This window comes from Grammomys surdaster, unplaced genomic scaffold (genome assembly GCF_004785775.1).
Source record: "Grammomys surdaster isolate TR1022 unplaced genomic scaffold, NIH_TR_1.0 142, whole genome shotgun sequence".
Lineage (NCBI taxonomy): Eukaryota > Metazoa > Chordata > Mammalia > Rodentia > Muridae > Grammomys > Grammomys surdaster.
This window is the reverse complement of record NW_021604600.1, coordinates 1135104-1161221: the sequence shown is the minus strand read 5'-3', so window position 1 is coordinate 1161221 and position 26118 is coordinate 1135104. Positions and strand designations below refer to the sequence as shown.

General features: G+C 42.1%; 1 protein-coding gene across 1 annotated transcript; it reads left to right on the top strand.

Annotated features, from left to right (window-relative positions):
• The first annotated feature begins 12847 nt into the window (after positions 1 to 12847).
• Zp2 (zona pellucida glycoprotein 2) lies at positions 12848 to 24310 on the top strand. The gene is made up of 18 exons (XM_028764302.1): positions 12848 to 12922; positions 13020 to 13108; positions 14014 to 14097; positions 14452 to 14546; positions 16134 to 16280; positions 16832 to 16876; positions 17366 to 17527; positions 18627 to 18723; positions 18820 to 19004; positions 19681 to 19807; positions 20505 to 20686; positions 20772 to 20863; positions 20966 to 21090; positions 21234 to 21423; positions 22591 to 22726; positions 22802 to 22898; positions 23233 to 23310; positions 24137 to 24310. Exons 1-18 carry the CDS (start codon positions 12873 to 12875, stop codon positions 24280 to 24282), a joined length of 2127 nt encoding a protein of 708 aa, XP_028620135.1. The 5' UTR covers positions 12848 to 12872; the 3' UTR covers positions 24283 to 24310.
• The last annotated feature ends 1808 nt before the right edge of the window (positions 24311 to 26118 follow it).

The window sequence follows — 26118 nt, the reverse complement described above, 5'->3', positions numbered from 1 at the left end:
ATCTGGTTGCCTAGGGAGAGGTGAGGAAATCTTCAAGTACACCAAGTGATGCTATGTAACCTTGCTCCCTAATTTAAAACTATTGTTTGGCTAAAGATGCCGACATCTTATAGCTGGGCAGAAAAGAGGTAGGTGGGGCTTTGATTTCTGGTCTTGGGGTCTGCAGCAAAGGCCATGAGAAGAGAAAGGAGAGTAAGGAAAGATGAAGACGCCATGGGGTAAGGGACTGTGAGAAGTGGCCATAAAGGCTGGGCAGTCAAAGTTAGAGCAGCCCAGGTGGAACAAAGCAAGTTATATCTCAGAGTTATCGAAGGGAAGTAGACAAAATAGCAGAGTGTTGATATCTACTCAGCTCAAATGTTATTAGGGCTTACTATAAATATAAATATTTTGTGTCTTTTATCTGGGAACTAAATGACCGAAGGTTGGGTAGAAACTGCCAATTTTTGCAACAGCAGTGAAGTTCCTCCTCATTCCCTGTCCTGGGGTGAGATTGAGAAGAGCTGGGACATCTGTGGCTTTAAGATCTGGGGTGAGTTAGCCAGCTGAGTCTCCATTTCCTCATGAATAAAATGGAGGGTGTTACTCATAATCATATTTCCAGCAAACAACTTTATAGTAAGAAAGACAGAATGAGAACAATTCCTTATAAAATATAAAGTAAGGTTTTACACATTAAAGTAGATAGAGAGAGAGAGAAGGGAACTTTGGTCCAGGGATTGGTGTATTTTCTTATTCCTCAGAGAAAATAAAGTAAATGGGAAACAGAAAACTTTGTAGGAAAATTAAGTGAGCAGAAGTTAATTAAATATAAGTTAATTGCCCGTGTGCTGCATGGCAGTGATACGGGAAAGCTGGAGAAGATTTCCTATACACAAAGTGGAGGGAAGAGACCTGAGAATCAGAAGTTAGTGGCTGTGACCACTTCTACTTTCTTTCCTACTGGAGCCACACCCTGTTACCACACCTCTTAACACTGTACTAACACCAGGACAGCTCACCTCAGGGGACTCTCCTGCCTGCCAGGGTCATGTGCCTCCTTGCTGTCACTGCCCTTATCTCCTTAGCACTCCAGGGAGGTGGCCTGTTATCCAGAACCCCCACTACTGAATTATTGGAAAGACTTGCTACCCAGACACCATGTTGAACACCTGCCTTCCACAGAGCAATCATTGGCCATTGTCAACTGCCACTGTGCTCATGCCTGGCACATCAGTCAGTCCAGTCTTGGCCAAGAGGAGCCAATACACACATGAAGAGCTTACCCTTCTTTCTTTGAAACATTGTCCTGGCATCCCTGTGCATGAAAGAGAAAGGAAGTAAAGGTGACTGGTATTTAGTACTTCCAGTCTATTCCCAAGATAAAGCCATGTTAGCAAATATAAATCAAATGTCTTTGTTGTTTTAAAAATGGATTTTGTGGCTAATTGGGAAAGAAATTAAATGAACTGTGTGGCCCAGAAACACATATTTTCAGTAATGAGTTTGGCCTCTGTATCTAAGAGATCTGGTTTCCAAAGCAGACCAAGTTTGTTCTTTGAGGCTATTCATGACTGATTACTATTCATGACTAATTACAGAAGAAATGGGCTTTGGTGGGGAAGCACATCCTGTGAAATAAAGGGAAAGAAAGACTGGAGGAACACAGCTGTTAACAAGATTACCCCACCTAATGAGAATCTTATGAATTTTAAAGGAAATGAAAGCAGTGAGATAAAGGTGACTTAAAGGGATAACAAAAGTGCCATTGTTGCATGGAAAACCCACAGAGCCAGGCCAGGGCAAAAGACAGCATTGCCAGCAGCTTTGTACATGAACTCGGCTTCTGGGAAATCTTGGGAAAAGGGCACAGCCAATGCTTTGCCCATAAAATGGATGGGTTTCTCTTTAGGACACTAAGAAAACTATTTGGTATGAGAGTTCCCTACTCAAAAGCAATTTCAACATCTCTGCTGCTGACTTAAACACATACATCCCATGCACTGAAGGCCATTGGTGACACTATTCCACTGCTTTTAAAAACACAGACACAAGCAATGAAGAGGAAGCATTGTCTTCATTTTTGTTTTTCCTTCTGCAAATAAAAACACTGATGAAAATATTTAGGTGGGTAAGTTGCCTATTGAAATTGTAATGCCCCTCAAGTATTGATAGGGCTTAATTTAGTCACATAAGTTTCAAGCTACTGAAAGCCCCGATTTAACTGCCAGAAAAAATAAAGACAGAATTGTTATTGTACCATCTGGTTTACATGAGGAATCTCTTGGCGTTTCTTAACAGCACATTTTATAAATGCCAAATCCCAGATGGCATACATTGTAACAGTGAGGAGTTTTCTAAAGGCTTCAAAAAACAAATCCTTTAAAATTTGAATACTGGCTAGTCTAAGCAAGGGCTATGAATTTAAATCCTAAGTGAATGAGCTGGCTTTGTTAACAGGACATATTCCTCCCTTCCCTTCATGCTTTTCTCCTTCCTCATTTATCACTGACCCTAGGACCTGGAGATTTCAATCAACAGCATTCTTCCACCAGTGAGTCACTCATATATCAATGACCTGAGCCCTTACTCAAAACTCCAACTCTAAATAAACTGCAGGGACAATGGTGACCCTGAGTGTCTGTAGGTCCACACCTGTACTATAGGACTCACAAACAGTCAGGCTTGAGAACAGATCCAAGATAAGAGATTTATCACTAAGACTATTTTTTTTTTCTGTACCTAGTATTAGACACGACTGAAGTCAGCCATTGGGAGAGGAAACTGTACATGAGCTATGAAGAGAATGGAAAGCCCCAAACCTAAAACAACTAGAACCTGGGAGAACATGAAGCCCTGCCAACTCCTTCCCTCACACCCCACCCCTGTGTCTCACTTGCAACTGTGATGCTGGCCTCTGTGGGATAAGCCTCTGCTTCTTGGGACCAAGCTTACAGGCATCTGACTCACCTGACTCAGAACTTAGCAAGGAGGGGCTGCAGCTGCTAACTAGATGAGCTAGCATCTTGGCCACAATCCACATGGTCTCCATAATGCTGGAAACCAAATGCCCTTGGTTGGTGGTATAAACATGGCCTGTGGATGTGTTTGGTTTAATGGGTGCAGGATTTTAAAGATATTATGTAAGCAAAACACTAATCCTTAAATTGAAGAAATTTAATAGACTCTGGGTATTTGGCTTTACGATGAAAAACTGAAGGGCATAACAATGACCTTTGCCTGTGCTTTAACAGCACCTGAGCTTCCCAGGCCCTTGCAGCCTCCATTGTCCCCAGCTGTAATCCTGCTCTGGTGGGCAGTTAGTCAACTGTCAGTTTTCACCATATGGAAGCTGTCTCCTTATATCCAGCCCACTTCACACACAGATTCAGGGGGGTATCAGGAAGTGTGGTCAGATGCCTTTTGAAAAGTTGTTTTACTTCCTATGTTTTATCAGTTAAACAGTTTATTTTTTTATAATGAAAAGATGCTAACACTAATAGGCCAAACAATCTTCCATTCTTGTTCTATTTTTCTCATTTTTGTAGTGGTAAATACAATGCTGTTATCACTAATGACAGCTTCAGGCAAGAGGTGCAACTCCAGGGGCTAGAACTTAAATTTAAAAAGCCACAAGAAAAAAAAAAAGCACAGGAGGAAATCAGACAGGACATATCTGGAGACAAAAAGCTGCATTTTGTAATTCAAAGCCCTACCACACCTCAAGCTGACTCCAGAGGCTGGACGTTTAACATCAGAACTAGAGGAAATGGGAACCCATAGAAGCCTCTGTGGTGAGAAGGTAGAGATGAACACTCAATAAAACAAGGTCACCCACACCAAGACTGAGGCAGGATAGAAAGACAGGAACATTAGGGGATGCAGGAAGGGAAAGGTGCTCTCCCTCTGGACTCTCTCGACAGCTGAACCGAAGGAATTCCTGCATGAATTGGGCTGTGAAGATCACCTAGATAGAAACAATATTCCTTTTATACAGAAATTCCACATGAGAATGTTAAAGTAGCAATGAGACATGCTTAGGGCCTAGGCATGTAAGACTTTTCTCCTGTCCTAGATGAAAACCTGCAACCTCCTGAAAATTTCACAAACAAAACTATACATTTCATTAATAGGAAAAATAAAAGCATTTTTAATTGAAAATATTCTTCTCTCATATAATACATCCTGACCTCAGTTTCCCTTCCTCCACTCCTCCCAGCCTCATCCCCATCTCTCCTCTTCTCCCAGAGTCCACTTCTCCTCCATCTTCACTTGAGAAAAGAGCAGACCTCCAAGAAAGGACAGCTAACATGATACAATTAGAAAAAGAAAAAGCTCTCATGTAGAGGCTAGACAAGGCAACCCATCAGGAGGAAAGAGTCCCAAGAGAAAGCAGGAGTCAGAAACATTCTGCTCCCACTATTAGGAGTTTAACAAAAACACCAAGCTAACATCCATAACATATACACAGAGAACATTGTGCAGGCACATGAAGGGCCCCATGCTTGCCTCTTCAGTCTCTGGGAGCCCATAAGATATCTTCCTAGTTGATGAGTCATGTTCTCCTGGTGCCCTCCATCTCCTCTAACTCCTATAATCTTTCCTTCCCTCTTTCAAGGGGTCTCCAGATCTCCAAGGGGAGGGACCTGATAGAGACCTCCAATTCAGACTCTCTGCATAATATCTAACTATGGGTCTTTGCATCTGCTCCCATCTGCTGCCAGAGGAACCCTCTCTAAAGAAAACTGGACAAGGCACTGATCTATAAGCATGGCAGAATATCATTAGGAATTATTTATTTCTTTACTTATTTATTGACTGGCATGTTTGATTCTACCCTAGGTATCCTAGGCTATCCAGTCTCCTGTTCCTAGCTATCCAGTGCAGGGCTTGGGCTCTCTCTTATGCACCTATGCCTGAGCCTCAAGTTAAACTAAACATTGGTTGGCCACTCCCACAAGTTCTAAGCCACCATTGCCCCAGCACATCTTGACAAAATCCAACACCCTTACATAATAAAAGTCCTGGAGAGATTAGCGATATAAGAAACATACCTAGACATAATTAAGGCAATTTACAGCAAACATCAAATTAAATGGAGAGAAACTTATAGCAATTCCACTAACATCAGGAATGAGACATGGCTGTCCAGTCTCCTCATGTCTACTCAAGATAGTACTTGAAGTTCTAGCTAGAGCAGTAAGACAACTGAAGGTGATCAAGGCGATATAAACTGTAAAGGAAGAAGTCAAAGTATTGTTATTTGTAGGTGATATGATATAATACATAAGTGACGCTGAAAATTCTACCAGGGTACCACTATTGATAAACACTTTCAGCAAAGTGGCTGGATACCTGATTAACTAGAAATGAGTAAATAAATAAATAAATAAATAAATAAATCAGCAGTCCTCTTATATAGAAATGATAAGTAGACTGAGAAATAAATCAGAGAGACAACACAATTCACAATAGCCTCAAATAATACAAACTATCTTGGGGTAACTCTAACTAAGCAATTAAAAGACATACATGATTCAAAGTCTTTGAAGAAAGAAGTTGAAGAAGATATTGGAAGATGGAGACCTCTCCCATGCACATGGAAGGGTAGAATTAACATAATAAAAATGTCCATCTTACCAAAAAGCAATCTACAGATTGAATGCAATCCCCATCAAATTTCCAACATGATTCTTTGCAAGCCTTGAAAGAACAATTCTCAACTTCATATGGAAACAAACATCCAGGAGAGCTAAAGCAATTCTGAATGATAAAAGAACTTCAGGAGTATCACCCTCCCTGTTCTCAAATTGTACTACAGAGCTATAGTAATAAAAATCACATGGCACTGGCATTAAAAACAGACGTGTTCATTAATGTAATCAAATCAAAGATCCAGACATAAATCCACACACCTATGAACAGCTGGTTTTGTATAAAGATATACACATTGGAAACAAGAAAGCATCTTCAACAAAAGCTACTAGTCAATTTGGATGGGCGCATGTAGAAGAATGCAAATAAACTCATATTCATCTTCTTGCACAAAACTCAAATCCATATGGATAAAAGATCTCAACATAAAACCAGACACAGAGAACCTGATAAGAGAGAATGTGAGAAACAACCTTAAACACACTGACACGGGAAAGGACTTCCTGAACAGAACATCAATAGCAGAGGCTAGATCAACAATTAATAAATGGGACCCCATGAAACTGAAAAGCTTCTATAAGGCAAAGGACACTGTCAATCAAAGAGACAACCTACAGAATGGGAAAAGATTTTTACCAACCACACATTCAATAGAGATCTAATATTCAAAATAGATAAAGAACTCAAGAAATTGGATATCAAAATGTTTTTTTGTTTTGTTTTGTTTAGGGGATAGAAAGATGGCTCAGTGTTTAAGAACATTGAATGTTCTTCTAGAGGACATGGGTTCAATTCCAAGTACCCACATGGCAGCTTACCGATATTTCCAGACCCAGGGGATCTGACACCCTCCTCTGGCCTCTAAGGACTTTAGGCACGCACATGGTGTACAGACATATATGTGGCCAAAACATCATTTACATAAAGATAAATAAAAATTAAAGCATTTTTAAATTATTTCATTATTATTGTGTATGTGATGCATGTGTGTGTGTGTGCATACTGGAGTTCAGAGAAAAACTTGCAGTAGTCATTTCACTCCTTCCACAGTTCCAAGGATTGAACTCAGGGAGCCAGACTTTATTGGCAAGCACTTCTGTCCACTGAGCCATCTTGCCACAACAATAACTAATTTTTTTGTTTGCTGGTGGTGCTGAGGATTGAACCTAGGGCCTGGTGAGAGCTAGACAAGTGCTCTGTCACTGTGATGCCTCCCAGAACCAGGTGGCTTTTGTGGCTGTTCTGTGATGTGTGGGGGCATAGGTGGGGTGCACGTGTGCGTGCATATGGAGCCCTGAGGTCAACCTTCAGTGTCCTTCCTCAGGAGCCATCCAGCTTGGTTCTTTTTTGGAGCCAGGATTTCTCACTGGGACCTGGTGCTCAACAATACGCTAGGGTGGCTGATGGCTGAGTCCCAGGGATCCAGGATCTTGCCTTCACCCAGCACTGAGGTCACAAGGATGGACTATATACCTAGCTTTTTACTTGGATTCTGGAAAGTGAACTTAGGTCCTTGTATTTGCAAGGCAAACACTTCACTAACTGAGCCATCTCCTCAGTTACCTTAAATGACTCATGAATGTTATGCCTTCAATAGCTCCAACACCGATTACATCCTACCTGGTTTGCTCTCCCCTAGGTGTCAGCTCACCAGCATGTATATTGTGCAGTTACATAAAGATCCCTGTAGTTACTGCTGGCTTCATTCCTGCCTAACTCCCAGGCATCAGAATGTTTGTCCTACATGGAACAAAGTTATGTTACTACACGCACTCACAGGACTGGGAGACTTTGATATTATACAATTGCAAGTAGTCACTATATAAAGAGCTTGAACATCTGAAGATTTTCGTATCTTTGGAGCCAAATAAAGGGGCAAGGAGGAGGTCCTAGAACTAATCCCTCACAGATACTCAGGAATATCTGTATTTTGTAGCCTATAAACTGAAAGAAATATACTACATTGGTAAGAAAACCTTTCTTCCATTACTGTGTTAGCCATCACTCTACCTACTACCAATAGTGTACCTATACTAATGTTTATTATGTAAATTATTTTAGTTAACCTTTGTTTACAAATGAACCTTTAAACAGAATGTATGTGGTGTGTGTTTACCTGTGTGTGTGTATATATGTGTGTATGTGTCTATGTGTGTATATGTATGTATGCATATGTGCATATTTATGTGTGTGTGAAGAACTACTAAGTTTTCTCTGACCTCTACTTATCAAAGCTACCCTGCCTTTCATTTATATCGGATGATCAACCTTTGTCCTGTTGTTTGTTTCTGAATCCACTATGGGCAAAGATCAAATCAATTTAGACCTCCTAAAGGTCCCATGTGGACCCTGAATTAACATGCTAGGCTGTTGGGGAAGCTGCCATAGAATGTGAAAGAACATTCTCACTGACATTGGCTTATTTTCCAAAGTTAAATTCATATTTGATATTTGAAAGCTATTTTAATCCATATTAGCATAACTCTATTTTTCATTTATCTTGGGCTGCTAAATTTTAGTTAATGCCATCTTGTACTTTTAAAACTACATGAACTGTGAGAAAGGCACAGAGTTTTAAAACATCTCTCATGTGGAAAAAGAAAGAGAGGGGAGGGAAAAGGGAAGAAGGGAAAGAGGAAGGAAGGAGAGGGACAAGAAAAGGGGAGGGGGAGGGGGGTGGAGGGGAGGAAGAAAAAGAGATAGAGAGACTTTCAAAATGAATGAGAAGGGACAGGGACATATGGAGGCCAGGCTTCTCCCTGGAGCTCTTGCATTAACTCGGGTAAATGACTTTGGGCGAATCTCTGAACCTCTTCAGACCTCTTCAGATTCATTATCCTCATTTTATGATAGGCAGCTAGACTTGTGTGAAAGCCTGGTGTCCACAGCCACTCTCATTGTATCATCACGCTGTTGGACTGTGGCCCCTGAGACTTTGATTCTCTAGCTCACTCAAATGGTAACCAGGCTTTAAAGTGAAGTCAGCAACAATGACAAATGATTCGATTCAATCAAAGCAGAAGTGAAGAGAAATCACTTGGAGGCTGAAGGAAGAAGATTGAGAATTAAGGATATCCTGAGCTACATAGCTATCCTGGCCAGATTGAGCTATACAGAAAGATCCTATCACAAAACAACAACAAGCACCATCACCCAAACCTAGAAAATCCGTACAAACCAAATTGGAGACTGGGTGGGGGGGAGGGGTGGTACACGCCTTTAATCCCATCACTTGGTGGGCAGAGGCAGATGGATCTCTGAGTTCAAGGTTAGCCTTGCCTAGAGACCTGGTTCCAGGACAGCCAGGCTATACAGAGAAACTCTGTCTCAAACAAATATCAGAGCTATCTGTAGTTGCAAATGCCCAAAGAAACTACAAGAGCTGGAAAGTACACTGTCTCCTTCTCTGGGCAGGGCTGGGTACTGTTCACTCTGGCAGAACTGTCTAGACTCTTATGCAAGCACACAGTATGTACCCACACACAGACTCATATAGGAAAAAACTATTTTCCTTTTATAAAAGCAAACCAGAGAAGCATGTTTAGTATGCACCTCTGAAACTCAACTTTGCACATCATTTTCCATGGTTCTGATGAATTCACAGAATCACTCTTACAAGCTGAAGTAGCTGTCTTTCCTTCAGGCTGTGTTTAATTCATAATTTAATGACTGTACAACATATGACAGGAGATTCAATCCTTAAGAGTTATATAGTATTATATACTATATAGTATTACAAGTATTGTTTGTATGAACTCTAACAAGGACAGCATCAGCTCAGATAGGGGAGCAGCAATAAAACCCAAGACATTCCTACATACAGAGGACAGACTTCAAAGTCCCTCAAGAAAAAGATTAAGAGATTAAAAGATAAAAGATTAAAGAGAGGAAGGGTGTCATGATACTCAGATCGAAACTGAAGCATCCAGAGGAGAAAAATCTGTGGCCATAAATAGCAATTAAAAAAATTTTTTTAAAGCCTCATTGAAAAGAACATGAAAAAAAAATCACACTTGAAAGAGAGCTCACTGCCTTGTGAAGTATTGAGAATCTGAAGTTTTGTAGACTTTAGCTTTTCTGACCTACAGGAGCGTGGTCTTACTCCCCACACCCAAAGCTGGCCGCACTGAGCACATGTGCTCCTCTGTGTATGGTTGCCAAGACTTTTCCAGAGCAATATCCTAAATATTGTTTCCAAGACCCAGGGCCATTCTTCAGTGGCTGCCCCAGGTGGGCACAGCATCAGTCTGGGTCAGGTGAGGCAGATGAATTTATGCTCTGGTACACAAACCGTCTCTACAGAGTTTCACGGCAGGTGGGAGGCTTTCCTTCATGGAGGGCCCTTTCTCTATAAAGCCTCTCAGCTCCCAGGTGTGATCTCTTTTAAAGCATCAATTCATGATCTGTAGTTTGGGACTGCTTTGTGGGTCAAATGACGTTTTCACAGGAGTCCAATATCAGATATCCTGTATATCAAATATTTACATTACAATTCATAACAGTAGCAAAATTACAGCTATGAAGTGGCAACAAAAATAATTCTATGGTCGAGGTCACCAGATCTTGAGGAACTGTATTAAAGGGTTGCAGCATTAGGAAAGATGAGAACCACTGATCTATGGCAAAACCCTCCCACTCTGGAGAAAAGGTACAGTTTTGGGGGAAGTCGAGCAAGGCCTGGGGTGGTGAAGTAAGCATACTGACCTTTGACCTCCTTAACTGGTGTCTCCACAGACCTGAGTCCCAGGTGCAGGTTTCTTTAGCTACAGTTCTCTCATCTCAGCCTTAGCCTCCATGGGACCTAGTTGCCTTTACACTTGTGGGAAAGATGCTGCTTTAAGGGAAACACGCTCAGAATGAGTTGTTGTTGTAATCAAGCTTCTCCTCTTAAAACCCTTTCCCCACCTCTGTGGCTCTGGTCCTGGTGGATTCCATTTTGTTCCCCGTCTTCTCCTCCACAGGCACTACTCCACTCAGTGCATCCCCAGGCAGAGATTAACTACTGCGACTATTCCCTCCCATGCTCACCTCCCTCCAGGTATTTTCCTGATTTTTGTAATTATAACAAGTACCTGTGGTACTTGTTGAGCTAATCCCCACCCCCAGCCTCCACCTACCAGGATCTAATTCAGTGGCTGTTGGGTGGGACCCAGGAATGATGTTAATGAGAAGCCAAAGGCAGAGGGACAACGTGATTATAACCTATACCGATACTTCAGGTAGATGAGTGTAGATTACCCTTCAAGTCATACCTGAGAAACACATGTACCAGTCATTTACCACCCTAAGCTTGCCCAGAGTTTGCTCACCAGATTCACCTGTTGGGGGACACAAGCTGAACGTATTTAGACATCTCAAAGAGCAATGAGAGATGCCAAAAAGACCCAGTTTCTGGAAATCTGAATTCTCCACTGATGTATAAAATTACCCACTGTGTTAACTAGTAGGTGTGCTAATTAGCAAAGCATGGGAGGGCTGTTTGGCCTCAGGTTCCTGACCTAAGTATTACATGATATTCTGTTCTTCTTAGATTATAGTATGCCTTGACCCATGAGATATACTTTTAGGAAATAAAGTAATGGTTGGCCAGACAGATGTATAAAATCACCCACGGTGTTAACTAGCATGGGAGCACCCACTAGTAAGCACACCATGTAGAAGAAATGAGCAGGAAGATCTCTGGTTCTAAACTAGCCTGGGCTATATTGCTAGACTCTGTCTCAAAAAAAAAAAAAAAAACCATCCTATTTTAATGATTAAACCCTGGAAACCTCTTAGCATCTATAAGGTAGGAGCAGTTAAGTAAATACTGGTTTATTTAAACAGTGTCTATATAACCCTTAAAATTTAGTATAGACTAATACAACTATATCTGTGAGTCTATGTGATATGTGGCTACACAACCCTCACAATGACTATATGCGACACAAGAATGTTGTCAGTGGTAACAGGATGCTACAAAACCGTTTTTAGACTTCATTCCTGGGTATGATTTTTGTTTAAATAACACAACGTTATGGAGTTTGTGACCCTTAGCGAAAGACCACAGACTCAATCCAATTATAATTAAAGGATTTATTGATTAGCTGTTAGCAGGATGACCACTTTAAAGCCAAATCTCAGGCATGTTGTGAGGGAGGGGTACGGGAAGGGTTTTTTAAAGGTGAAAACCTACGCAAGCAAGCAAAAACTGGTCTGTTCTGCCAAGTGGTCACAGTGACCCAAAGTAATCCTCGGGTGTCTACGTAAGCAAGTTACAGAAGCCATAAAAGCAGTTAGTCATATCACGGTAAGGAGATGGTCACGGGTGGGCGTTTTTGTGTGGGGGTCACGACTAAGGGAACTTACCTTTCAGGAACTGGAAACAGAGACAAACAGCTAGTGGGTACAAAAATGGATGCCTAGCATAAAATGGAGTTTCTTTGGGCAACACATGTGGTGTTTATAGGAAAAAGTCTGTGACATTTCGTAATATATGAATAGTATCAATAGCAAGCTTAAAAGTCAGTGTGTCTTTTCTTTCTTGGGAAGGATTGTTTTCCAACACAGGATCTCTCGGTCTAACTGACTTTCAGCTCCTGGTCCTCCTGCCTCAGCCTCTGAGTGTTGGAATTACAGAAGTACCACTCCCTGCCCCTGGACCCCTTAGTGTCTACATTTCCTCTTTTATATGTGGATGCAAGTCCACATATCATTTTGTAATTCAATTTTTTAAGTTCTTCTTGAGCATCATGGGAATGACCTCTAACGTCCACAACAGTCAGAAAACAAAGCATATTGGGAGCAAGGGTAGGGGTGTTATGGCCTTATTTGCTTAAATTTATTCGTTTAACCCCCTTCTCTTATGTAGCACCCACCGGAAAACGTTAGTGGTACAAACAGATGCCCTTCTTTAATGAACCCCAGCATCCTTCACTACATTGGAATTGTAGATATCCTGCTTAAAAGATCGGAATTTTCTCCCCAAATCATGGGGTGGGCCACTAATTTACTCACCTGGAGCTAATTTTGGGGCACTCTGGTTTTAATTCTGCCCCTCAAAAGCTGCTGGCAGAACCTGGAAGCAAGAGTACAGGAGGGCAGATGGCACTTTCTTCCCAAATCCCTCCCTCTCAGCTGGGCAGGGAGATCCAGGTGCCCCCAGTAGTGAAAGGGTGGGGTCACGTCCTTTCTGCAGCTATAACAGCCCACAGCTGCCTGCGCAGGCTCACCTGGGTGCTCTGGCGGTGTCTTCCAACATGGCGAGGATGCAGAGGAAAGAGTTCGTAAGCCCTCCATGCGGCAGGAGGTGAAGCACCCTGGGAATGAGGGCCGAGGATACAATGGCTTTATTTGCTTAGGTTCACTTTTTCTTAATGTTTTCTCTCTCTCTCTCTCCTATCCAGCATCTACAGGCTGCTTTCTCTCCTATTCACCCTTGTGACCTCAGTGAACTCCTTAAGCCTCCCTCAGTCAGCGAATCCTGCCTTCCCAGGTATGTCTCTTGGGCAAGAGAACCCTCTGAGCAAAGAGAAAAGTCTGCAGATAGAATAGCTCTCTACCCTGTTCACCCTCTCACCTCCCCTCTACCTCTCTCCATCATCCCTTCCAACAGGGACTTGCTTTGTAGCTCAGTCGGGCCTCAACCCAGTGTCTCAATCAACCTGCCTCAACCTCCTTAAAGCTGATTTTTCAGGCGTGTGCCCCTCCATGCCTAGCTTCACTCCCTTCTAAATTATTACAGAAGTTCTCCTAGTCATCTGTGGGCTTGCTATGTTAGCTAAACATAAAAATTCAAAAGAACGTCTGTGCTATTACCCAAGCCCTCACTGCCTCATGTTTTCCAGTACCTAAAACTAGTCATGCTCTGAGCCCTCTCGTGTAGGAGCAACGGTCTTCAACTCTGCCTTAAGCTTAAGGCATCAGACCCAGCCAGAACTCATCTTGTGAAACAAAGTGCCGGGAGACTCTCTCCCCTGAGCCACAGGCTGCAGAAAGGCAGGTCATGGGCAGGATTCAGTCTTGAATTAAAACAAACAAAAATTCCTTGGGACTTACCCAGGATTTTCTTCTTAAAGCTCTAATTTGAAAGATCAAGCTTCCGCTCTTGAGACCTGTCATCCCCACAACCTGCAGCTCCATCCCCAGGCAGACAAGGTTCCTGAGCCTGACTTGTTAACTTGAAGCTGGAGTACTCCTTGAATTCCTAGGTGTTGGGTGGGAACGCTCTTAAAGCTCTGGTATCTTGTGTTGTATTTGCGGGTCTTATTCTGTGAGCTCCCGAGGTTAAGAGTGTCCTCCCCATCTTTAGTTAGCAGTCAAAGATTGTGTTTCTACACTTACCTGTAGCAAGTATCTCCTGTCACTCAAAAGGCTTTAAACACTTTCTCTGTTCTCCAGGCACACTCATTTGTGATAAAGACGGAGTGAGAGTTGAATTTTCAAGCAGATTAGACATGGAAAAATGGAATCCTTCTGTGGTGGGTAAGTAATCTGTACTATGTAATTTTCCACTTTGTAGAAAGCAGGGACACCTCTGTTGGGTACACAGAGTCCAACCCTTAGAGTGACTGGCATCCATCCTCCCTAGTACGATGGGGTCTCTGACTTGCTCAATGCCACCCAGAGGGAAATACCTGGCTTTCTGGGTAGTATGACTTATTTGGGATCCAGTGAGAAACTTCAGGGTATAAGTCGCAACACCCAAAGTTTGATCATGTCACTAGGTTGGGTCAAAAGCGATAGACATGCCTTCGATGTGGATGAGAAATCCTGGCTGAGAACTTTCAGTTGGCTCTGCTGCTTGAATGCATTTCTTGGCTTCTCTGTCTTCTGTAGATGCCATTGGTAATGAAATTTTGAACTGCACTTATGCTCTGGACTTGGAAAAGTTCATCCTCAAGTTTCCCTACAAGACCTGTACTATAAAAGTGGTAAGCAAGTGCTTTGGGGAAGTAGGAACATAATCATTATGGTGAGGATTTAGACTTTGAAACAGAACAGTAGTCCTCAACCAGATTGGCTTATTCTGTTGTATTACTAACATACCCAGGGGACACTTTTGATCATGCCTTGAAGCATTCTGGAGATGGGATGGATTCTACTCCTGGCACCGTTGTGGCTGCAAGTCAAGGATATTGTCAAATAGCCTATAATGACCCTGGGAACAGGAGGTCTGAAATATCTCTGTTGGAAAAGCCTAATGCTTGAGCTGTTAGCCTTGGGTTAGACTTTAAGCTACTTAACCTTGCTACTTTGCTTATAGGGAAATGGGAAAGATGCTGTCATCTCCACAGGGTATAAAGATTAATAATAACTATAGAAATGAAGGCAGGACATGCGACTTAGACAAAGCAAATGCTTGGTCATAGAGCTATTTTAATCTAACCCCTGTGTGAGATGGAAGGTTATTTTTGGTGCTAGCAAATAGAAAACCTAGCTTAAAAACAGGTGTTAAAAAGCAAACAGTTGCTAAGCAATAGGGTTTTCTCTATTACCAAGCAACAGGATTGCCCAATCAGGGTAATTAGGTGTAATAAAATAAAAACCTGTCACATGGAAGAAGTTCTCAAGCTTCCATCAAGGATTTCAGTTGATGTGGGTGAGGGGTGAGTCCTGGAAATTCACTGCTTAACAGGCTACATCACCTGATCCTGATGCTGGAGCCTATAGTGTAAGCTTTGTGTATATTTATAGACTCTGCTTTCTGTGCAGTCATCTGGGCCACTAAGATCCTCTGTGATGGCCCAGAAAAGTAATTGCATACCTTTTGTGAAAATCTATACCAATGTAAACTTTTCTGTTCTTTATTTATTCTTTACAAGTTTCATACTTGTATACAACGTGCTTATCATACCCACCCTTCACTTACCTCTTCCACCTTCTCCCAGAACTCCCCAGCACATATCTCTCCCAACCTGATGTCCTTCTCCTATGAATATAGGCCTTCGAGAAGCTTGAGTTACTGTTCTCTGGGTTCCACCATCTCCTAACTGTAACCTGTGAATGGTCAAATCTAGTCTCATAGCCTTTATGTAATGATCTTTAGATTAAGAGTGGTTTTAAAGTTAAAGACATAAATTCTAGGATAGTTACTATTTAACACTTAAGCAGAAAATTGTTAGGTAACAATCATCTTGCCTTAGACTGAGTTCTCTGAGGTCAGTGGTAACAAAGATGGCTCCTCTCAGCTCAAGGGCATCAATTTAGTTGCTGAGTGGGTATATTTGAATAACCTGTGTAGATATCTGGGGATATGACCATGATTCCCAACATATAGACCATAATAGAAATGTAACAGAAAGCAGACTCTACCCCTAATGTTTGAACTCTCCTCTCAGCCTGTGAGTCTTACAAGGATATCTCTCAAAATAGTCTCTTGGCAAGGGAATGAAGTGACTTCAGGGACTTGTACTGCTAAATGCAAATTTGTTGCCACTCTAATGGTCGGATGGGATAGTCCTGTAGAACTGCCTTTCCCACTGAGGAATGACAGCCTCATTAGTACTGTTTGTACACAGATTGGTGGATACCAGATGAACATCAGAGTGGGGGACACCAGCGCTGATGTAAGATATAAAGACGACATGCATCATTTCCTCTGTCCAGCTATTCAAGCAGAGAACCATGAGATAACAGAAATTGTCTGCATGGAGGATCTCGTATCTGTAAGTGATGTGGGATGACTCTCTCATATGGCTATGGCAGGGTTAATAGAATGCTGTTGTAGACATAGCTGGGCTTAGCAGCTGAATGAATTTAAATCTTGTTTTTTCTGTTTTGCTGTGTGGCCATGATACATTTTCCACACTGAGGCTTTGTTTCTAAGGCCAAAGGGGAAGCACAGCATTTACCTGACAGGTTGGCTCTAGAGAACTGAGTACACAGCATGTTGAGCACACTGTGGCCAACAATGGAAACGGCTCAAATATCTGCAGTCACACTGATAATCATAGGATTGACCAACCTATCCCATGTCCTGTACCCAAACTAGTCTAGCTTTTCCAATGTCTCTTGATACTGGAAACTCAAAGGTGTAAAACCCAAGGGTAGGATTAGAAGATACATCTGTCCCTGTGCTCTTCCTACTGCGTGTCAGCAGCCAGGCTTCTTGGAACTACAGCATTAATTTATGCCAACTAATCTGGGTGTTTCCTGCAAAATAGCAAGTGGCAGAATTTCAGAGACTTTCTCCTAAATCTTTTAATTTTCTTTCCAGTTTTCTTTCCCACAACTTTTCTCTAGGCTTGCTGATGAAAATCAGGTAAGAATACAGTTGTCTGTCTGTCTGTCTGTCTGTCTGTCTGTCTCTCTCTCTCTCTCTCTCTCTCTGTGTGTGTGTGTGTGTGTGTGTGTGTGTGTGTGTGTGTGTGTGTGTCTGCCATTTGTGAGGTGGTACCTACAGAGGACAGAAGGTATCAGATATCTGTAATTTGAGTTAAATGCAGTTAATTACTGGTGTAAGGTGGTTTCTGAGAACTGAATTTGTTCCTATGGAAGAGAAAGTAGTCAACTCTCTAATCTTGAGAATGCAACTCTTCTCTTATGAACCATATTAACGCCTAAATTCATGATCAAGCTTATCCTATAAAACACTAGTTTCCCATGGTTAAGGAAGCTCCAGTCTTAAACAATGTTCACTTTTTGTTTGGTTTGTGCATGTGTACATGCATGTGTGAATGAGTGTTGTAGGCATGTAAGTGTAGATCAGAGGACCACTTACAATTATCTCCGTGTCTTTTGAATTTTGAAGAATGTGTCTGAGATGGGATGGATTATTAAGATTGGCAATGGTACAAGAACCCACACTCTGCCCCTGAAGGATGCCATAGTACAAGGATTTAATCTTCTGATTGACAGCCAGAAAATAACCCTCCATGTGCCAGCCAATGCTACTGGAATAGCTCACTATGTGGTAGGTGGAAACCCCCTTTATAAATGGCCAATGTTCTCAAGACTAAGTATGATTTCAACCATGTCCTCAAATAAAGGAGCTATATCGCCAACTTAAAATATATTTATTTATCTGGGCAGACTAACATACACTTGTAGTTCTAGCACTTTGGAAGCTAAGGCAGGAGGTTTGAGTTTAAGGACAGCCTAGACTACATAGTGCGAATCTGTCACAAACAACCTGTAAGTTCTAATACCAAGTATATCACTGGATGATAGGAACCTGATAGTGAAGAAGAAGCCTTGCTATACACGCGTCCTTCTTTTTACAGGCTTACATTCAAATTATAATATAGAGCAAGAGTATTCTTGTGAGTCTTAAGAATTAAGGTGTTCTGTTTGGGTGACATTTTTACTTTGTCTTCCAGATCATCCATGAGACATTAAATGATATAATCACATTCTACATAAGGGTTAGGTTAGTGATGGACCCGAAGACTGAAGTAGAGCTAAACATTTCATTGCCTGGTTATGATAGCTGTAGTAACATTACAGTGCAATGTCTTTCCCATGTTGGTAGTGGTGTCATGTGAACCTGCACTGCCTGCTGTATAAAAGCTTCAGATACACACAATCATGTTAGGTGGATAATGGCAAGGCTAGGTTTTATGGTACTATGGCCTATAGTAAAAGGTCAATTGTTTAATGGTGTATCTCTTAGGATATACTTCACTGTTAAGCCACGAATGATTGTACTTGAGACAGGTGCTTGGGACAGGTGCTATCAAGTGCTCATACTTTGATTACTTTAATAAAAGACAGTTTGTTTCATCCTGAGCATATTAGGATTCCCAAACTTTGTAAGTATTCTGACCAACAGTACAAGATAGTCATGGGGTATGGCCAGTTCTTGCTGTAGCCTCCCTAGAAATGGTCACTATGGGCCATGCCCATAGACATCTCTAGTTTTTCAGGCATTATAGAAGACAGGGAGCACTATGAAAGTGATTGTACAAAACACTTACACTTCATTTTGTGCTAAAGTGACACCCAATGCTTGAACATATAATGATTCTTACTTAGAGACTCAATCTAATACCTTCGAAATCCTAACCCTCCAGCAAGAGAGCAGCTATCTCTATACTGTGCAGCTGGAGCTCTTGTTCTCAACTTTTGGGCAGAAGATCACCTTCTCTTCACGAGCTATCTGTGCACCAGGTGAGGCCCGAGAGAGCAGAACTTCAGCACTGGGAAACATTGTTCTTGGGGTTTAACCAATGCTGATGAAGGATATTTGTCAACCATTTCCTATAGATCTTTCTGTGGCTTGTAATGCTACACACATGACTCTCGCTATACCAGAATTTCCTGGGAAGCTAAAGTCTGTGGACTTTGAACAAAGGAGCATCCCTGAGGACCAATGGCATGCCAATGGAATTGACAAAGAAGCAACAAATGGCTTGAGACTGCATTTCAGAAAATCTCTCTTGAAGACAAAAGTATGTTTGTTATCATGCCCTAAACGCCACAAGAGCCTTCTGAAGTACTCTTGTGGTGGATGATACGATACAACTCATGACTTACCCATAAAGCCTACTTGCTAAAGTGATGGATTTAAATAACCTTGATCACTTTACATGAGTTTTCAAGGAAAGTTCTCTCCAATACCATCACTTTAACTTCTGCATGTAGATACTGTCCTAGATTTTTCTTAGTTCATATGACAAGTACAAGCTACCCATGAGACATCTAATGATGAACCTTCCATATGCTGTTATATATGACAGGTTAATCTGGTCCAAACAAAGGGTATCCTATTGTCCTGAGGCTAGTCTTGATGGATTCAGGGATAGAATGTCAAGAGTGTATGTAGCAATAATATTTTATAAACTTTCTGGAGTTCTTTTGAGTCCCTTCTTGGGTTTGGCAAGGGGTTCCACTATTCTTTACAGTTTGATTTGTTAATTAAAGCTTTAGTGACTAATAGTACAAAGAGCATGAAGCAGCTGGGTATTTTAAAGCAATAAGCTTCAGCCTAGAGACAATTCTGATTTGAGGAAGTGGCAGCTCTTCTGTTTTGGCTCAGAAGGAAACTAAATGAGTTTGAAGTGTGCTCAGCAAGTGTCCAGGGACTCCTGCTTCCTGAGGCAGCAACTTGACATTCTCTCATTCCAGCCCTCTGAAAAATGTCCATTCTACCAGTTCTACTTCGATTCACTCAAGTTGACCTTTTACTTCCAAGGGAGCATGATATCCACAGTGATTGATCCCGAGTGCCACTGTGAGTCACCAGTCTCTATAGGTAAGCATGTTTTGTAATCAACATTATCTGAAGGTTGTTGGTTTTGCTCCTTTTAATGCATGTGGGAAATTAGAACAGACATCAAAAATCTGCTTCGTTCTTATGACTCAGACCTAAGTCCTATCGGAAGTAGCAGTTTAAGTCATAGGATGGGAGCTCAAGAGTGCTACCATTCTCAAATGCTCATGAGGGGAAATCATTGTATAACTGCTGAATTTAGGAAATTTGGTTACACTGAGTTATATATCAGAATCCCCAATCCAGGGACAAAGGCTTCAAGCTTCTACTTAAAACTCTCTAGAGTTTCTGAGACTCCTATAAACTCTCAAAAGGATTCCTGAGTGGACACTTTCTCTAGCTGAACCTTGCTTCTCTTTACTCCCTCACCTCAATCGGGTCAGACCAATCATCGAAAGCTTCCTTCTTAGCTTCTCAAATTGCCTGGGATTAGTGAGTTCAGTCTGAGGATGCCTTACCAGAGTGCTCAGAACCCTCAGCTTTAGGTTTTAGTGACTGTGACACTGATTATGGTAACTTACGTTCCTCTTATCACTCAAGCTGGTCCATCAGTGTTTGTCCAAAGACTTAAGACAACTCAAACTTAATTGCTGGATTCATCCTAACACTTTAAGGCTGTCAGGTAATGTCACAGGATAAGCTTAATTTTCTCTAAACCTTTGCTGCTGTCCACTTACAGATGAACTGTGTACACAGGATGGGTTTATGGACTTTGAGGTCTACAGCCACCAAACAAAACCTGCACTGAACCTGGAGACCCTCCTGGTGGGAAACTCCTCCTGCCAGCCTATTTTCAAGGTTCCGTCTCTGGGGCTTGCAAGGTTTCGCATACCTCTGAATGGATGTGGAACACAACAGAAAGTGAGTAGCGATTCATGATAAGAAGTTAAGATTTACTTTTAAAGTGTTTTATTGACCAGCTTTCTCTAATATTCCAACATTGAAGTTTGAAGGTGATAAAGTCATCTATGAGAATGAAATACATGCTCTCTGGGAAAGCCCACCATCCAACATTGTATTCAGAAACAGTGAATTCAGGTGTGAGACAGTTTCTAATTATTTTTTTTTTAAGCTTTAGCTTAAACTACCGGGATTTTGTTAACATAATTTCTTCATATCTACTTACCCACAATTTTCCAGGATGACAGTGAGATGCCATTATATCAGAGACAGTATGCTACTAAATGCCCATATCAAAAGCCATTCTTCTCCAGTGGCCTCAGTAAAACCAGGTCCACTGCTGTTGGTCCTACAAACCTACCCAGGTGAGGTGTTGTTACTTGAGCTAATGGATGAAACCCTTTTGGGGGTTTTCCCTTAAAATGAACTATCTAGTGGTATCAGTCTAATGGGTGTTGCAGCCAGCCAGCCTGTACCTCAGTCCTTAAAAGGTTTCTGTTAATTGCAGACAAATCCTACCAACAACCTTATAGGAAGGATGAGTACCCTCTAGTGAGGTACCTCCGCCAGCCAATCTACATGGAAGTGATTGTCTTGAACAGGAACGATCCCAACATCAAGCTGGTCTTAGATGACTGCTGGGCAACCTCTTCTAAGGACCCGACCTCTGTCCCCCAGTGGCAGATTGTCACGGATGGGTACGTTCTTCCTACACCACAGGCTTGATCAGATACGACATCAGAACTTACTAGTGATTGGAAATTATCCTTCTAGGACTTAATGGAGACTTTAGTTATGAATTCTCTGAATTAATCCTTGTTTGCTGTCATCAGCACTTGATCTAATTGGGTGGCTCACGCTGCTTTTCTATCACCCTGAACTCTTAAAGAATGGGCTTTTCTCCAAAACAGTCTGGTTCTATTGCATCTTTATCACGAGAGGGAGAATTCTTGTGTCTGTTTTATGAATACCTACCATATGCCTACCATATGCCAGGCTGTCGTGTATCCCATCCCATCACCTGAGGAACACTGGCTGCCAACTTGAGGGAATCCAAGCTTTACACGAGTTACTTCCAAAAGTAAGTGGTAGAGCACAGATTAGAAATCCCACTTGACTCTAAACAACTGTTACAGTGCTCTTGGGTATAGTGTTTGTCCTCTCAGCTCTGCCTGAAATGTCTCCTCCAGGGTTTTTTACCTGCAAAGAGCTATAATATTAGCTTTCTTGGCTCTGTGGGAATATGTCACAAGACTACAAGCCTGCAGCTAGTCTCCTGACTTGAGCACATACAGACCCATTCAATCATACAACCCAACTCCTTACCTTTGAAGATTTGCCTGAGCATCCCTTCTCCCTGAGGCCAGCCCCTATCCCTTTATCCCTCTATGTAATTCTTCATGACCTTTGTTCTTTTCATCCTTAATGCCATCATTACCTGCTAGTGTGCAAGGATTCTACTTCTGTTGCAATCTAGGTAGTAACTGTTTGTCCTAGGACCAAATAGAAACTCATGTTAGGGTAATAAGTAAGCTAGTATCTTAAGTAACATACACACAATAGGATTAATCAGGGAATTCATAACCAAAGTTGTGGTTACAACTTGAATCTGTTGGTGAATCTATTCACTTGGTTAAACAAATAATGCATTTGTATCATATAGAAGAACACAGGTGTTCTACATCACTTAGAACTTTGTGGTTACTGATGGATAGGTCCAGTTAGAAAAAAGTAAGTAAAACAGAAGCACTGGTAGGATATAGACATAGCTGTAGCATAGAAGTATCACATATGGCTCACCTTGTGCAAATGGGCACGAGTGGGTTCCTGTGGCTGATGCCCCCATCCTGGTGCCTGTTTCCTAGCTGTGAATATGAACTGGACAACTACCGCACTACTTTCCATCCAGCTGGCTCCTCCACGGCCCATTCTGGTCACTACCAGAGATTTGATGTGAAGACTTTTGCCTTTGTGTCAGAGGCACATGGGCTCTCCAGCCTGGTATGTGATCAATAAGTCACCTGGGGCAGGTTGATAGTGCATGGGTTCCCCCTGATGCTCTTCTTCCTCTTCCAGATCTACTTCCACTGCAGTGCCTTGATCTGTAACCAAGCCTCTCTAGACTCCCCTCTGTGCTCTGTGACTTGCCCTGCACCACTGAGAAGCAAACGAGGTAAAAAAAAAAAAATTCAATCATTGCTCTCGTTGTTCACAGCAAGTCTCAATTTTCTAGAATTGAGTACATGTTAGGATAGCAATAACTTGTTCTCCACCTAATCCCAAGAAACATCTCTACCCAATCCCAAGAAACAGCTCCACCCAGTCTTTTACGAGTGTGGCAATCCTGAGATGCACAGGTTCTCACTTAGCCTGATTAACCCATCCTTTGAGAATCTATCCATGACACAGATGGAATCCATGTCACAGGATACTCCATGGAGCATCTGCTAGGAACTCCATGAATGCCTGTGTCAAGCGCAACCTTGATTATCTGTCTTCCACCACAGAGGCCAGCAAAGAAGACACAGTGACTGTTAGCCTTCCAGGACCTATTCTCTTATTGTCAGATGACTCTTCATCCAAAGGTATATATTTAAAGTCTAGGATACTTCTGAATGCAAGTTCTTATTTTTTTCTGCCAAAAATTCAATATGCTTAATGAGAAAACTAAACAAAAAGTAAGTTCCCTACCCAGGGAACCTTGAACCTTTTGTGTGCTCTCCTGAAAATCACCAGCAGGATCGTGTCCGTTACCTACTGATAGTTTGCTTTATATTCTAGTCTTGCTGTAACCATGTAGGATGCATGGGGCTCTTAGCCATGGTCTTGCTAATGACCCATGGTATTCCATCTCCCAACTCGACTGATGCTAGATGTCATAATGGATTCTTAATGCCACACTAGATCTTTTCAGAAGATTGTTGCCTACCATACCAAGAGATTGGTGTATATTGTTTATAGGTTGCATGCTGGTAAGCTAACAAGCATAAATATCCCTTTAACTTCTGCCAATCTGAAACCCACAGGACATTATGCTCCTACAATCATACCACAGCCTCACCCAGAAGGCCTCAACTCCAGGCCTAGAATGTAAAATTAAGCTATCTTAAATCTCTAGCCAACTGCCTTGTGATATCACACACCTAGGAATTGCTAACCCTCAGGACATTGTATTAGTCAAAGCTGAGACTCTGAGGCACTCTCTAGCTATTGGCTCATCTGGTTTGAGATAGAAAGAGCAAATGGTTATAATAGAGGGGAGTGTGGAGCAGGGGAGGATGGAAGTGGCAATAGGTTGAAGAAGGTGAGGCTGCATTCTACTGCAAACTTCCAAAAAACAAGTGATGGGCCTTAAATTTTGTAGAAGGGCTCAGCCTGACCTTATGACTTGAATACTTGCTTTCTTTGTAGGTGTTATGGACCCCAACAGCTATGAGATTACCAAGAATATTTCTTCTAAAACATTGGGTGTTGTGGCTGCGCTAGTGGGCTCAGCGGTCGTTATAGGGTTCATCTGTTACCTGTATAAGAAAAGAACTATAAGGTTCAATTACTGATTGGACTTGCAAATAAAGAGGCTGCAGTAAAACTCTTGTCTTACATGTTCATGCATGTACACATATGTGCACTCGGGTAAGGCCAGTATTCAGGCATCATCCACTTTTTTGGAGAGGAAAAAGAAGTGGTTTCATCGGCCCGAAACTTACCAAGCCGACCACAAGAGCCACAGGTGTCTGCCTGTCTCTGACTCCCTAGCACCAGTAATATGGTGTGTTCCACTGTGACTAGCCTTTTAAAAACAAAGCAAAACCCACAAGGAACTCAAACGCAGATTCTCAATGCTTGCCAGACAAGCACTTCTCTGGCTGAGCCATCTCTCCATCTTTCCAGCCTGTTGCCCTCTGTTTTAAGACTAGAAAAATATTTAAGAATTGTTACCTTCAATCATTCTTTAAATCTGGGACATGTTCACAATGCCCCGGGGAAGCATTTATCAACTTGAATAGGAAAAGGTAAATTTACAACTTGTTTCCTATCTGAGATTTTGACTCTGAGTCCTATACTTGACACGTGTCATTTATGTTCAACAGGGCTGAGCTGCAGCCCACCTGAAAGGGTACATTTATGAGTTCTCTGTTTGAGTCTCTCACTTGGGCACAGGACTGGGGTAGAAGGAGTAGAAAACCACTTGTGTCTAACTTTGTCACAATAGTGAAATACCAAATGTGGGGTACTTCAGTAAAGAGGCTTTGGGGATTGTTAGGGGTTCTTTCCCTTCCCTGTTGTGGATGCTTATGTCTAAGTCTGGATGGTCCATTGTGGAGGGAGATGGTGGGAATGTGGGCCCAGGTAAAAGACCTACATCTCAGCCTGTGAAGAACCATCTAACTTCAATGTCCACCGCTCCTCTCAATTCTCTCATTCTGGAGGCCAAAATTTTAACATGTATATCTTTAGGGGAAACAATCAAAATACACCATTCTTAACCATTTGACCAAAAATATTCCTTTAATGAAAGAAATTGCTCACAGTAAAGTATTTCCTAACTCGAGCAACTCTCTCAAATAAGATTTCTGGGACTTTAAAATGATTGAGTTGTATCTCTGTAACTCCTGTTTAAAGATCTGTCCCCTGGGGGAGAGGGAAAGGATGCTGTGAGATCTATCTTAAGTGCAATTCAATGCCGCTGACATCCAGGCTCTACACTGAGCCTGAGTCTAGGGACAGTCTCTACTTGTGCTCAGCTCCTCATGAGGCTCATCTTCCTGGAGCCACCCTAGCTTTCCCTAGACTGCTTGGAAAAAGTTACCACACGACTAATCTTTTTTTTTTCTCTTTTTTTTTATTGGATATTTTATTTACATTTCATATGTTATCCCCTTACCCCATCCCCCACCCACCCGGGAACCCCCCATCCCCTTACCCCTCCACCTTCTCTGTGGATGTAACCCCCACCTACCCCCCCACTCCCACTTCCCCACCCTCAAAATTCCCACCCCCTGGGGCGTCCAGCCTTCACGAGGTCAAGGATCTCATCTTCCACCTGTGTCCTGCAGGGCCCTCTACTCTTACATATTCAGCTGAAGCCCTGGATCCCTCCATAAGTGCTCCCAGGCTGGTGGTTAGGACCCTGGGAGCTGTGGTTGGTTGGTATTGTTGCTCTCCTCATGGTGCCACAAACCCTTTCAGCTCCTTCAGTCCTCACTCTAACTCCTCCATTGAGAACCTCATGATCAGTTCAATGGCTAGTTGTGAGCATCTGCCTCTGAATATGTCAGACTCTTGAAGGCCTCTGAGGAGACATCCATATCAGGCCCTTATCGGCATGTACTTCCTGACTTCCACATCAGCATCTACCTTTGGTGACTGCATATGGGGTGGATACTCAGGTG

Coding starts and splice junctions, on each gene's coding strand:
- Zp2 (XM_028764302.1), top strand. CDS start 12,873: ATGGCGAGGATGCAGAGGAAAGAGTTCGTAAGCCCTCCATGCGGCAGG. Junction 14,547..16,133: donor AGACCTGTACTATAAAAGTG/GTAAGCAAGTGC, acceptor GTTTGTACACAG/ATTGGTGGATACCAGATGAA. Junction 18,724..18,819: donor ACGAGCTATCTGTGCACCAG/GTGAGGCCCGAG, acceptor CATTTCCTATAG/ATCTTTCTGTGGCTTGTAAT.